The sequence below is a fragment of the Caloenas nicobarica genome, chromosome 2 (genome assembly GCF_036013445.1).
Source record: "Caloenas nicobarica isolate bCalNic1 chromosome 2, bCalNic1.hap1, whole genome shotgun sequence".
NCBI lineage: Eukaryota > Metazoa > Chordata > Aves > Columbiformes > Columbidae > Caloenas > Caloenas nicobarica.
Window position 1 is genome coordinate 41,369,338 of NC_088246.1, and position 14,364 is coordinate 41,383,701.

At 38.4% G+C, this 14,364-nt stretch overlaps 1 protein-coding gene across 6 annotated transcripts in view; it reads right to left on the reverse strand.

Annotated features, from left to right (window-relative positions):
* The window catches only part of THRB (thyroid hormone receptor beta), a 160,402-nt gene that overhangs the window by 40,502 nt on the left and 105,536 nt on the right, over positions 1-14,364 (reverse strand). For all 6 annotated transcript variants that reach the window (XM_065628557.1, XM_065628559.1, XM_065628555.1 and 3 more), the window contains one exon: positions 11,525-11,589. In XM_065628557.1, the coding sequence (XP_065484629.1) occupies positions 11,525-11,531 (7 nt within the window). In that variant the 5' untranslated portion in view covers positions 11,532-11,589. The remainder of the gene's footprint in view (positions 1-11,524; positions 11,590-14,364) is intronic.

Below are 14,364 nucleotides of genomic sequence, written 5' to 3' on the forward strand. Positions count from 1 at the left end.
AGCTTGCATATAGAAAAATAGCAAATTCCAGACATTTGATGACTTGATATCCACTGTGGTTTTAATCATAGCAAGACTCTGCTATTTTAATGGACCTAAGAGTTAACCTTACATACGTTTCACTCAGTAATTCATACACATATTAGTAAATAAGTGCATACTAAGTAATTTCCTGATAAAAACTATTAAAAATAAGTTTAGATTTCAGTTACCACATCTATCATACTATTGCTGTTTCTGAAAGTTTTGTCTTAAGACATCTCTTAAGTGGAACATTGCTCATATAGGACATATTCAGAAGACTTAATTATGGTTAGTTTTAAATACTGTTATCCTGTGTTAATCCCTGACAGTATATATAGCTTTTCTCAATATCTTATTTTAAATGTCAATGCATACCTCTTTTTCTGCTGGGAGTGTAAGCTCACCTGATATTTTATGTTAAAAGTCCATTTCTTCTACTCACTGTATCTCAGATGGACATCAATAACATGATTTATATCAGAAACTATCTGGCATCACAGACTTCAATGCATAGGGCAGCCAACTACAGAATTTGCAGTCACCTACTTCTGGCTTTATAGATGTGCTCTTATTTCGACTTGGTTTTCTTAGTAAAATTAAAAACTAACTCTAAATGCAGGTAATATGGCAAGAGAATACCACTTGTAGGAGGACAATTAGATTTAAAATAGGAGAGCGAAAGTAACCCAGAAAATACTAGGAAATTTAAAAAAATTAAAAGAACATAATATATATATTTTTTTCATCATTTGAATACTTCTGTATCTTCTAGGCTTAATAATATATTTAAGCTCAGAGAGAGAGACTGGGTAAGACCCTCTGGGAGCTGCACAGAACTTCCCTGTAAGACCTGATCCGAACTTGGCCACTTCACTTTCCTTGGCACGAGAGGAGCTGCACACTATAACCCACCCTTCCACGAGGCTTGGTGTAACCTCAGACAACGCACCCTTCGGTACATGGCTACCCTCCTCTTCCTTGTCTTCCTTCAACTTCTAGTTCTCTCCCTGCATGGATAATGCTGCATCTTTATATAAACACAAGAGTCAGGCATATGCAATATGTATTAAAAAAATAGGCATTGCTATAATTCACTCATAAAGAGGTACGTCTATGTTTTGTCCATTTCTTGAGCAGACCACTGACCCCACACAATTCTTGACCTTGCTTGAAAACGTCAGTTATATTCTCAGTTACTCAGTTCTTGCTACTAGTCCTGGAAATGAGGCCAGTGATTCCTTACTCGGGGTGTTCAATCTTGTTAGACAAAATTTTCTATATCTTTTTCCCAAGTTTATCTTTGCTATTAGAGGTCACCTTTGCTGTCGTTTAGCCTATGAGGATCTGCTTTACCTTTGATTTTAATTAAAAAATATACACTCACTGCGATGCTAAAACTTTTGTCACACAAGGCTTCAAAGAGGATGTCACACAAGGCTTACAAATTTTAAACTTTAGCAAGGAACTCTAAACCCCTCCTTAACGTAAAAAATAAAATGAAAACCTATTTTTCAATTTCTGTGTTTGCAAAGCAGCTGTGGGATTTTTAAAAACGATTTTAGATACATTTCAACTATGAGAAGAAACAGATTCTATTATAGCTTCCATCATTTGGAATTTGCCAAGGCGGAATTTACAAATGCTAACCCAGCAATAGTTTTATCCTTTCTTATCTTTTTAGTTCCCTCTGCAATTTGTCTCACTATTCTGACTACTATGTTACCTACAGTTTATTTAATTTCACAAATTCCCTCCAGACACCAGGGACATTTTACATTCTATGCCAGACAATGATTAAGTTGGAAGGAACCACCACTGAGGGGGTCTCATTTCGTCTCCTTTTCTTATACCTTCTGTACTGTGGTGCAGCAGATATGTATGTCCTTAACTACCATTCAGCTTATTAAAATGTTAAATTACAGCGTCACTACAGGACTACATCATTTATTCTCCCTTTTTTTTTAACATATCTTGCCTGCATTTCTCCAAAGCTTTTTTCTTTCCTTCTTTCTCTTCTTCTTTTCTTCTTTCTCCCTTTCCTTTCCTTCCCTTCCCTTCCCTTTCCTTTTCCTCTCTTTTCTTCACTTCTCTTCTCTTTTCTCTTATTTTCTCAACAGAGAATGCAGTTTAAATCTCCTACATCTGCTCTTAGTTTTGTCAAACCAAAACCCTTGATAAAGGATGATAATGTAATTTTGTCTGAGCTCCCTAATTGTAAGAGAAGCGTCTCTCTCCCTCTCTCTCTAGCTACCATTAAAATGGCTATAATCAAGGCAGAAAGCAGTACAGCCTACTGGGATGAATCACGACTAAAACCACAGGCCCTATTTCAAAGTAAAGTGGGACTAATAAGAAGGGCCTAGAGCTGTTCTTGTCAACATAAGTAAAGGAATCATCAAGTAATTTCAGAGACAGAAAAGCAGTACGTCGTAGCAATAACTGGCATCTGAGCAGTCAACAGCTCAAAAGACCTCTCCAGCTCCCATCAGAGTGTCATTTAAGGTAAGTTTGTTTTATGGAAGCAGAAAAGTTTTAGCAGATGAAGTTCCCATTGAGCTAAACTAAAAGGACAGGTGAAGAGAATCCCTCAAAAATTGTTTATTACAGGCCAAGACAAAGACTCCTAATGGGTAATTGTGGAGCTTGTCAGATATGCAGTGTTATCTGAATGCCAGTATATAAAGGACTATAACAACAATGGAACAATTAATTTGTTTTCATCTCAGTTAAATGCCTTTTTTTTCCTACTTTTCTCAGAGTCTACATCCCTCACAGTTTTTTGGGGGTGCAAACATTTCTTTTTCACTCTCAGCAACAGGCTTAGTTTCAAGGCAAAAAGTACATCAGCAGTGCTGGGCCATCAGAGGATTGCTATTTTTACAGTTACAAAGACACTTCCTCACACAACCACAAGTTATTTTACATTCCAAAACTGCTCACAGCCTGTAGCTGTTTCAACTTGTAGCTGATCAAAATAGTAGTAGTAGGTGAATACATTAGCAGTCTCTGAATTGTCATTAAGTTACTTGATTGCAAACCAAAAGTGATTCTTCTATAAAGTTTTACCTCCTCCCATATTTGCAGTTTACTGAAAACAGACCAGCAAGGGCAACAACACTTTACTGTTGGTTTGGTTTTTTTTCAAACGTTGAAGTATGCAAGCATCTAAGGACATTGAAGTGGGTTGGCTTCAGAGGGATCAACTAAGGCAAATGTAATCAGGATTAGGACTGAGGGGTTCACAGTAGGTGGATCAAGCAGCCGAGCTTTGTATGGACCCAGTCCGATAACACCAGATGATTTCTACTTAATGACTAAAGAAAAAAAAAAAAGGCAAGTGAGCTACAATTAAAGGACATTCCCTCCCGCAAAATTAGGACCCAATTCATGCTTTATACAAGCACTTTAAAGGACACAAAAGTAACTTTAAGTAAAAGCATGTAAAGTTTTCATGTGTGTTTGTGCTGGGCATGATAAAACTATCTGTGCCAGACAAGGCTAAGCTCTTGTTTTTTTCATTAATGTTGCAGTCAATTCACAGCATTCTATTTTCTTTCCTCTATTTTGCTTCTCCTCTTCTCTTCTTTCCTCTTTCCCTTCCTTCTCTTTCTCCCAAATAACACCATAGTACTTTCTCCTTATTCTTCCTTATCAAAACAGGAAACATTCTCAGTTGAGTTTCCCAACATTTACATTAGGTTCATGTGATCCTTGAACAAGCAGAAGGATGGAGCAGAGCAATACAGACTAGCCAGATTCTTTACAAATAGGCAAACCATGCTTTCACGTAATGTGTTAAATAAAACCTTTAAGAACATGTGCTTCTTTCCTAAATTTTTAAATGTAAAATTGACTGTGACGATAAGAAAAAAAGTGTACAAGGAGAGAAAGGGGCTGTGATTAGCAGGTGGAACTGGCCATGTCTACTGAAACCAGTCGGTGGCTTCCAGCATTTCAGAAACACATGTGTGTATGTGTAGAAGTAAACAGAGCCAGGATTCTTTAATCCAGGACTGTTGTATTGTTACTTGCTTTAACAGTGCCAATATTAATGTAAAACATTTAAATATTACATTTTAGAATACGTCTTTCAATATAAATTAAATTTCAATATTCTCAAACAATCTTTTGGACAAAGCTTAGATCAACATGAAAGCAGAGTGTGCAGCTATTAAAATAAACTTGGTAAAGAGTTTTCAATGTGTAACAAAAGGTAACACTACGAAACTTGTAATATACAGTGTAATAGCTTTATCATTGTTCTTGCTGACAGTATCTTAATGAGCTCCTCAGTGTGAACCAGTGTAATCGCTTTTTAAAAACACACTGAATTTCCATTAACTATTAAAGTAATACTAGACATATACTTATGCCATCAAGAACCTGGGCTTGACGTTATGCTCACATTTCTAAACATAAGGAAAAATTAATCAGAGGAAAAGAATATCCAGAAGAACGTGACAGCTCAGCTCTAAGTTAACCAGAGGCAGGTTCTGAACGCAGAGAAGCAAATGGTTCAGGGTTTTGGTTTGTGAAGAGCCGCTTGAAACGCTCTCTTTAGAGAAATGAACAGGAGTTGTGTACCCGAATATGGAATCTTGTGACAGCTACAGATACCATAAAAATATGGAAAGAAACTATATGGGACCAAGCAGTAATATGGGATATAGAATGGAAGTAGAAAGGTGATGTTAACCAATACAGCCACATAGACACTAAATGCATTTAATCCTCTCGTAGTTCTGCACAATTAGGAGGAGTTGGGTTTGGGTTTTTTTGTCTGAGACCAAAGTATACCTGAGCAGCTCTGGTCAAACCACAGGGCTCGCCTGGTTACTGTTCTCCAACAGGAGCCATAGGTGGATACCCAGGGAGGAGTAAGAACAAAGCAAGCATGTTTGAGTTCTGTTCCCACTAACAGTCTCCCAATCCAGGAGTTCCAGTTCTCTCTCCCTGTTTTACATCCAGAACCACCTTGCTCTGTTTCTTTTAAACCAAGATTAATTTGATGCCCAACAGACAGCAATGCACCTCTCCAGGACTCATTTTGCAGACCACTGCTTGTGTGAATACAGGAATGTTAATGGATTTTTACTGTCTTCACATTATGTTAGGTAATTCTTTCAATGCCCGGGAACCTACTAAACTAAAAGTGAGAAGCCAAAACACCATTTCCAGATTACGGATCAAAATACTATAAACCCGATCTCTAAAAATGCATAAATTAAAGTTAAACCATTTGGGAAATCACTCAAATCACTTCCACGATCACTTCAAATCACTACCACCGTTCTGTAAAACCTTGGCTCTGGGCACTGTTTTCACCATGAGCTTTCAAACCAATTTGCATGGTCCTTCCTCAGTCCCACACTGGACTTTCCAACCCTCCCCACTGAGGACAGTATATTTGGCCACTGTTTACTATCAGCAGGTCATGGGGATATGTGCAAATCATTGAAGCTCACTGTTTTTTTTCAAGATGATGAAACAGTTCAAGTGATTTTAGTTCTGGAATTGCTTAAAGAGAGACTCTGTATCTTGAAATAACACTTCCTGTTCAAGGACTGAGGTTGGAGCAATGGTCAGGTAAACAAACAAAAAAAATAGTGGCATGAAAACTAGCAGTCTTGACAAATATATAACTTGTGAGATCCAAAACCCAACAAATAAACAAATAAAGTGTGCCCAAATAATGCAAAGGCTTCTTCAAAAAGAAAGAAAAACTGGGATATGAGGAGATAATTCTTTAAAACTTGAAATAAACTGAAGCTTGGTACGAGTCTAAACAGTTTTCAGACACGTGATCACATACATAACAAGGCAGATCTTAAAGTCTGGCCTTCCTGTTTTGCAACCTTTAAACATTTCCTTAAATGTTTGTCTTCTTTTTATGATAAACACTGTAGCAAACCTGATGCTTTTAAAGAACACCATCAGAAATGCATTTAGGGAATGTAAAAGGAATTTTGTTTATATAGAAATAACTGGAAAAATGCCTGATTGGATAGGAGCTTTCCTATAGCTCATTGACAGCTTTACATTTGGCACAAAAAAAATCACAGTCCTCTCTACATATAGGACTGTATATCAAGGAAAAGTAGTGTAAGTTCATTGCTCTGACATCCAGCCATCAGAAGAACTGAGCAGCATCTGTGCTCAGGCTTAGGAACAACATGAAATGGCAGGTTGCAACTCCCGTGCCAAGCACAGGCAAGTGTTTTATTTTATAGGCCAGTGGAGAATACTTAGGAAAAAAAACCACAAGGACTTTTTGGGTTCTTTAATTAACTCTTTTTAAAGTTTTTTTGCCTGTGAAATTAACAACTATGTTTTTACATCGGCAACAGTATGCACTCCTAACTGATGGCAGCAGTGAAACCCAGAGCTACACAGGCTAAGAATGATGCTCAAAATCTCAAACCCAACAGTCTGCCCCCATCGGAAATCAATTTCAGAAAGATAATAAAAGAAAGCATCTCTATCAAAAGAAAAAAAAAAAACCCAACCTACTGTAGAAAGGGATTAAGTATATTGATGGATTATTGAAAAAAAAATAAAAGGAAAAAATATCAGCACTAACATAAGGAAGCATAATTAAGAAAAAGCTAGCAGATGTTGCAAAGCTAAAAAAAATACATGTTCATTTTCTCCATTCTTTGTGAAATCTCACCAGATTTTTTTTTTTAATGTGTGTATCTTATCTGGAAATAGAGCAGGTGTCCCTCAGTTGTAAATATTAAACACCTTTAGAAACACATAGATACAAGATCTTCATGTTTCACCTAAAGAAAAAACCAACTCTTTAGAGAGCCCTTTTTTCCTCCCATGATGGGAAAGAAAACCCCAACACATGATTAAAGAAATGCATAAAAAATTTAAACATTACAAAATGTTATACAGACTATTCGCCTTTTGAAACTTTTGGTTTTATATAGCACTTTTTAAAACATTAAAGTTTAAAACAAAAAAGTTAAAATTAAACCAGAATGTCTGTAACCTAGAACTTACCAAGTGTGATATTTTTAACTGCATATTCAAAAAATATGCTTCTAAGTAATAAGAGCCATCCTGGAGTGATTCATAGCTTCATGCAAAAACATCCCACAATATAAATCTTGTTAACCTTTTGAAAATCCCCAAAAGCTCATTACAAAGCTGCTGAATCCTGGCATAATAAAACCTTAAATTAAAGTATTTACTGTCCTTCTAAAAAGTCCATTACTTAAAAGAATAATACACTTGAGTTAGTCGGATTTTATCATGGTCTGGCAGACGAGAAGTGTCAGAGACAGTGATACATGTCAAATTAAATTATCTAGGAAAATCATTATAGAAATTCAGGAGAAATAACGTCTCAACTGATGTTAGACAACAAACTATTTTCCATCTGAATTAATGGCAGGTTTACAAGTTAATAAGCATTACTATGAAAAGATGCATGAAGGAAAGGTGGTACCTTTCCTGTCCTATCACTTCTCCCAGTTCTTGGAAGCTACACACAACACCCTTGGAGACACTGGGTTTCAAATGGGTTTGTTGCACAAAAGCAAATTAATTTTCTTCTCCAAACAAGTGACCTGTTACAAGAAATGCTGCATATTAAATTCTACTTTCTGAAAATATGCATTTATGACATTTAAATTATATTCCCTAATGGGAGCGCTTAATTTTATTATAATTCCTATCTTGACCTAACTTGATAGTCATTACTAAATAGAACAGTGTGAATATTTGAGCGTAGAAGCACAATGTCTGCGTCAATTATGAAACTCCAAGTAAAAGCAGAGTAAAGTCCTGGCCTTACTGAGGTCAGTGAAAGAGCTGCTGCAGACTTCACTGACCCAGCTATTACGTTCTTTACATTCCATTTTAATCTGCCATGAAGGTGAAATTAATGAGATTTACTGTATTCTACAAATACTATTTTCTGGTTTTTAGAACCCATTCTTGAATTCCTTCTTCAGTTCTCACTCCAGTAAACAAAGTACAACGAAGATCTGTCTCAGGGCTTGCCCTGCATTTTGGGAGAAAATGTACAGAAGGAGCCTTCAGTGACAGAATATTGCCAGTGAATAAAGATTATTGCCAGTGAATAGTGATGCTAAAGCCAGAACCTTCATTACAGTATCTAAACGGCAAGAATTTTTTAAAGAACTATGCTACATACTTATTTGAAAAGTACTATATTGCCACTTTCCAACTTTTTAATTTTTCTATTCTATTGTGCAAATGTATAACAGAAAGACTTGTAGTTATTGCTGAGACAGTTCTTAAAATACTTATAATTTTCTTCCAGGTATTACTCTGTGGACAGTAATTGATGGTGCCAACTGTAAAGCTGCTGTGAACTATAGGGGGAGCACCCGATCAGTCACTTTTCCCACTTATTTCTATCGAAAAAAAAACCCAAACATATTTTACTTACATTCCCTAAATACATTTTTATATTGTTCTTTAAAAGCATCAGATTTGCTGCAGTCCTCATCATAAAAAGCAACAAATGTTTTAAAAAAAAAAAAAGTTTCAAGACAGGAAAGCTAAACTTTCACAATTGCTTTGTTACATTTATGTGTGTGATCACTCATCTGAAAAATATTTATTTTCAGGATGTACCGAGCTTCAGTTTATGAGAACAGAATGCATCTGTCTCAGACTTAATACCCCACTGCAAGACATATTATGTCCAGCTCTCCCTCTCCAGAAGCATCCCGTTATCTCAACGTTTGGTCATCATCTGAGTTATGTGCACACAATACTGATTAAGCAAGTTTTGACACTTAGAACTGGCAGAATCACAAAAGTATACTGTAAAACTGTGTCTGCAACACCTGTAGGTCCAGCTTTTCACTTGTCAACTTCTAATGTCCCAATATTAGGTGTTCATTAACTCCACCTATACTGCTGTGTGAACTCTATTTTGACTACGTTCTAAGAAAAAGCAAAAGTAGTTTGGACTCCAGTAACTCAACATTTGCCCTTCAGTTCATCTTTCTGCATGCAAAAATTGTACCTGGCGCATTCATTTTGCTTTTTATTTTTCACTTTATTCACTTTGAAGTAAGGGCTTCTACACTTGTGAAATCTTTCCGTGTTACCCATAACTTTGAAGTTCCCAAAATAATTTTGGAAAAATTGAACTCTCTCTCTATTAAAAGCTATAAGCACATACAATTACAGACGTGTGCCATAAAATAATAATACCAGTATGTGTTTTTAAAGCTGGAATGTCAAAATATTCAAAATATTTTTCCTATGGTAACTGCAAAATGTAGTAAAGCCCAGCTTTACTACCAAAGGCCAAATGCTACAATCTTCTGTCAGAAAAACTCCTCTAGACTGCACTAGAAACTGAAGGCTTTTGGGTAGTGCCTATGAGAGGATAATTCTTACTGCAGTAAGAATGTAACATATGGGCAGAGAAATTATCTATCGAAAAATCAGGATAATACAGCCTATTATTTTAGGCAACTGGTTTGGTTTTGGATTAAATTCTGCTTTCACATTCCAGTGACTCAGTAACAGAATCTAAGTTTTCATTTTCATTCATTAGGAAAGGAGTCCTGTCTGGCTCTGGATGGTGGTATTTATGCAGTTTTTATAGCATTTGAAATATTTTTCTTTCACCCATGCTTCTTTTCACATTCACACTCATGTAGGGAATTTCATTCCTATAATGAGAAACAGAAAATATAAACTGCTCATAATGAAAAGTGTTGGTCATCCACAGCTGTACCAACAGTCATCTTATGCAATGAACCTTTTTCGCCTGGCGATCATTTTCCTTGCACGTATTTGTTCTGCCCGCTTCTTTTGAAAGAAATGTAGGTCCTTCCAATTAAGCTTTGTGTTTCACTGAGCTTAGCAGAGCTTCTCTGCCAGGGGGAGGTCCAGGGAGACAGGTCTGGTTAGAGTGCTAGTGGGAATTCTTCATAAACACCCCCTCCATGGGAAGCTACACCCCAAACAGATACAGTGAGGATAAGGAGAGGATACTGCGTTTCCTTCCCCATCTCTTGCTATCACATAGCACAAGCTACTAATCGCTCCCTCCAAAACCACAGCAAAATCAAGCCCTGTAGTAAAAGGTCAAAACCACAGTTTAACATGAGACAGAAGAGAGCACGACAGAGAGCTGGAGAGACTGAGTTACATGTCAATGCTTAAAAATCTTCCAAAACAGGTATTTGCCAAATGAAATCATCATCCCTAGAATGCCTTTAGAAGAATGCAAAAACTCTCTAGCGAGTCCTGCCAATGTAGCCTAAGGATACTAACTCCTTCCTGATCCTTGCGTGGTGCTGATGCTCATCCAGAGCCTGACACACCAACCACTTCATTCCACGAGAAGCCCTGATGCCCTCTGCCTCCATCTCATATTCACCTGTGACTAACCTCCACTTCAATGGACAGCAAAGAAACCCTAAAAGCAGAAGTCAAAATGGCACATCTTTGCACATTATTAAATAATACATTTTACTTTGAAGGCATGCATTTAAACAATACTTTGTTTCTCGCCATGAATTTTACTCTCCACCTCATATCTAGGACCCTAAACTTAAAAGACCAGCTTTGCCAGTGAAGGCAGCTGCTGCCCTTTGCTGGCCAACACAAAAGGATGGGAGCCTTCTAGGGAAAAGGATATTTGAGCTGCCCAGTCAGTAAAAATAAACTGTCCCTTGAGCATTACACCAGGATTCAGTCTTGTTTGTTATGATTGTCCCTATGTACCACACGCTGCATTTTCCAAACAGGCTTTTAAAAGGTCCCATTTACGGCATTTGGCTCTTGAAGTATGTGCTGACAAACAGTATCAGCAAAACATTTTCCTTTCTTACGCAATTTGATGAATACTAAAACAAATTATCAAAGTCTGAAATTCTCTGGCTTTCTACATGATCTCCACATAATATGTACATCTTTTTAGACACTCTCTTCTAGAATTAGAATATATGGGTTCTTCAACACAGCTAATTTATGTATAGCCTTCAAATGCTTTGCAACTGGGATGGATAAGATGGTTAAGGGAACTTAAAATAGTTAATGGTCATTTCAACTCTGGATCTTCAGCCCACCTGCAGACCTAGTCAATTATTATCTGAAGAGCACTTGGCAATCTATGTAAAATGAATCTGACTGTCTCACTTCGAACCTCAGGGGACATGTCCATGTTACAAAATAACTTAGGCCAACGTACTCAGCAGAAGCTGTCACCGTACTGGCAGTTTCAGCAGAAATGTTGGAAGTGGGAATGTCCATTCAGAACAAAACACAACTTTGTTTCTGAAGAAAAAACAAGAAGGATGAAAGTTTCAGCGGAAAAATGCTGAGGAAGATTACTGTGTGTCCCACAACTCTATGCTCTGGGTAGAGGAAAGATTTCAATTCCCAGCACTAATGCATTCAGAACTTGTTAAAGCAGTATTTTGCAGTAAACACTTAATAATAATCACTCCAGCAAAGCAAGAAATATTGCATAGATGCTCTTATGAAATATCATTACCTGACATACTGCTGGGAGTTATGGATATGTAATCATTCTCGTTCTTCTTCCATTACCAACGTCACCTGCCAAAAAAGGGAAAAAAAACCCCCATGTAATACATCCATAAATGCAAACCTGCAGAATACCATTAACATTTAAACAGGATGGAACATTTTGGGTCTTGGATACCACGGTCCATGTTCGATGGCTCAACACACTAAATTCAGTGCGCCTTGCTTAAATGTATGAGGCAATGAATGCAAGTCATGTCCAAAACCTGGGGGACTGGAGGAGCTGTGGGTAACAGGGATTTGAAAGCAAGGTCAAAAAGCTGCTGGGTACTGATGCAGAAAGAAAAAAGCCTCTGCTCACTTCATGGAACACTTTCCCTTATTTTTTTGCAAAGGTTTCCTTAGGTCTAATACGTAACCTTAGGAGCGAACCGTTTTTTATCTTACAGTTTTTAATGATATATCCTGATTACTCTCAGGTTCAGTAAGAATAGAGGATTCAAAGGAATTAGAAATTCTCTGTCTACAGTTGCATCAATGCTTCACTCATTTGAAATGCTTCACTCAGAAGACTATACACTTTTACGAAGTTTTGAGATGTAAATAGTAATTTTATTCATTTGGTAGAAAACTAATTTATATGTACTTATTACTTAACTTTTGAACAATGGCATCTTCCATTTTATTAAGGAGATAACTGCTGCCATGAGGAACTGGGCTAGGCATCCTAAAGTTGTGGTTTTAATATTTATGTTGCCTCCCTTGTTCAGATGTCCATATATACATAATGACACAATAACTATAGTCCTTTTCTGTTTGGTAGCAAAGACCAAAGCCCTGCAAGCTAATTTTATGTCAGGAAATAAAGTCACTACTACCAGCTACAGCATCATCCTCCAGCAGTATTTGTATTTATACTCGCTATGACATTTTTCAAACGGAGGAATCGCAGTCAACGTGCCCTTTTTCAGTCATCTCAGCCCAAAACACAGTGCCTAGCTGGATGATCCCAGGCTGCTCCCTCGTTTAAGCACCAAGAATCCGATCCGAGCGGAGACAATCCTAAAGGCATTACTCCAGAACAAAAAACAAGATCTCATTAGAATTTTTAAATAAGACACCCAAGGCCTACAACTGACCCGACAAATGCCAGCAGAAAACCAGCCTGGGATCAGCCACGCTCTCTGATCATAAGAAAACATGTATGTTATAATAATATGTATATAATAACACGTATGTTTAGTGCTAGAGGTAGGTTATGGTTGGATTCGATGATCTGAGGGTCCCTTCCAACTGAAATGATTCTACGATTCTATAATGTATTTAATGTTAGTATGCAAGTGACATCTTACAGGGGAAGCAGCACCTCTCTCAGATTGTCCTGATTGACATCTTACAATAAGAAACTGTCCTTAGATCTTTGTTAATGAACGCTCAGGTTTTCTTTCTCTCTGCCCATCCAGTGCCACAGCCTTGTCTGTATTTTCTCTCAGCCACACACGGGGAGCGATTCCCTTCCTTGTCATGGAAACGAACGCCCTCCAACAGCGAGCTGAAAGGACACGGAGAACATCTGCTCCGTTTAGGCGCAGACTGCACGGCTAGCATGAGAAAGCAGCTGAACCGCAGCAACCGCATGTACCGTGTAATTAATGCATCTGGGACGCAGTTTCACCTGAGTTCACCAACACCGCGCCCCCCCCCCCCCCCCGCCCCAGCGCTACACCGGTGAGGGCTGAACACCCTCCCGGGAGCTGAGACACCTGAGACTTCAGAGTCACCCTCGGCAGGCTCCACGAACCCTCTCACAAACACCCCCCGGCCCCCCCCGGGCGGGCCCCGCACTGCGGTGCGGCGGCGCCCCCTGGCGGCTGCGCGGGAGCAGCGCGGAGGGGAGAGTCCCGTGTCCCCCCCGCCCCAAAACTCCCGTCCGCACTGCAGCGCCGGGCCGGGGGGGTGGGGTGGGGAATGTCTTCCCATGCAAATCTCCACCTTCTGAATTAACAGCTCCGTTATCTCCTCCGTAATGTGTTCCCTATCTTTGTCATCACTTCGCGGCTCATTACATTAACCGGGCATGTCTGGGAAATCTTTAAATTAATCGCTATTCCAAGATTCGGAATTGCTTCACGATCCGACAAAACAGAACAAAACACACCCCCTCCCCGCACCAAAAAGAAAAAAAAACCCAAACACCAAACTACACCAAAAAACCCCAAAACAACAGAAAACAAGGCAAAATAAAAACCCACACAAAACAAAGAAAAAAACCCACTCACACACAAAAAACCACAACACGCACACAAATAAAAGGGGGGAAAAAAACCCAAACCCTCACCCCATCATGTTTACTGTATTTGTGAAGCAAGTGCAAAGTAAAGCCTACTGGAAGTTTTACAGTGGGAACTGGTAAAATATCCTCCAGCACACACATTGCAAGGTATTTTTATCTCCTTGTCTTTTCTTCCAAGCAAACCACCCAAGAGACTCCGTCTGGGCTCTTCTCAGAAAAGACAGTATCTCCTTGAACTCTTTAGGGAAAAGAAAATACTCTGCCTGATATTTGTCATGTACAAACAACCCAGCCAGAGACGACAGCACAAGACCTTTCTTCTGCTACTGACATCTTGTGGAACTTCAAAATCCTTCACAGTCTGTCAATCAAAAGATTAAAGAGCATACAAATTTAGATCAGGCCTCCAATTAAAATCAGACTCTGAACCATCCCACCATGTCATGGGACCACGTGAACCTCAACAATAAGACATTTCCCAGAATTTAATTGTGGTTTGGTGACTCAGTGACACACAAGTGCTCTTGAAGTAAACAATTGAGTGGTTTAAATAA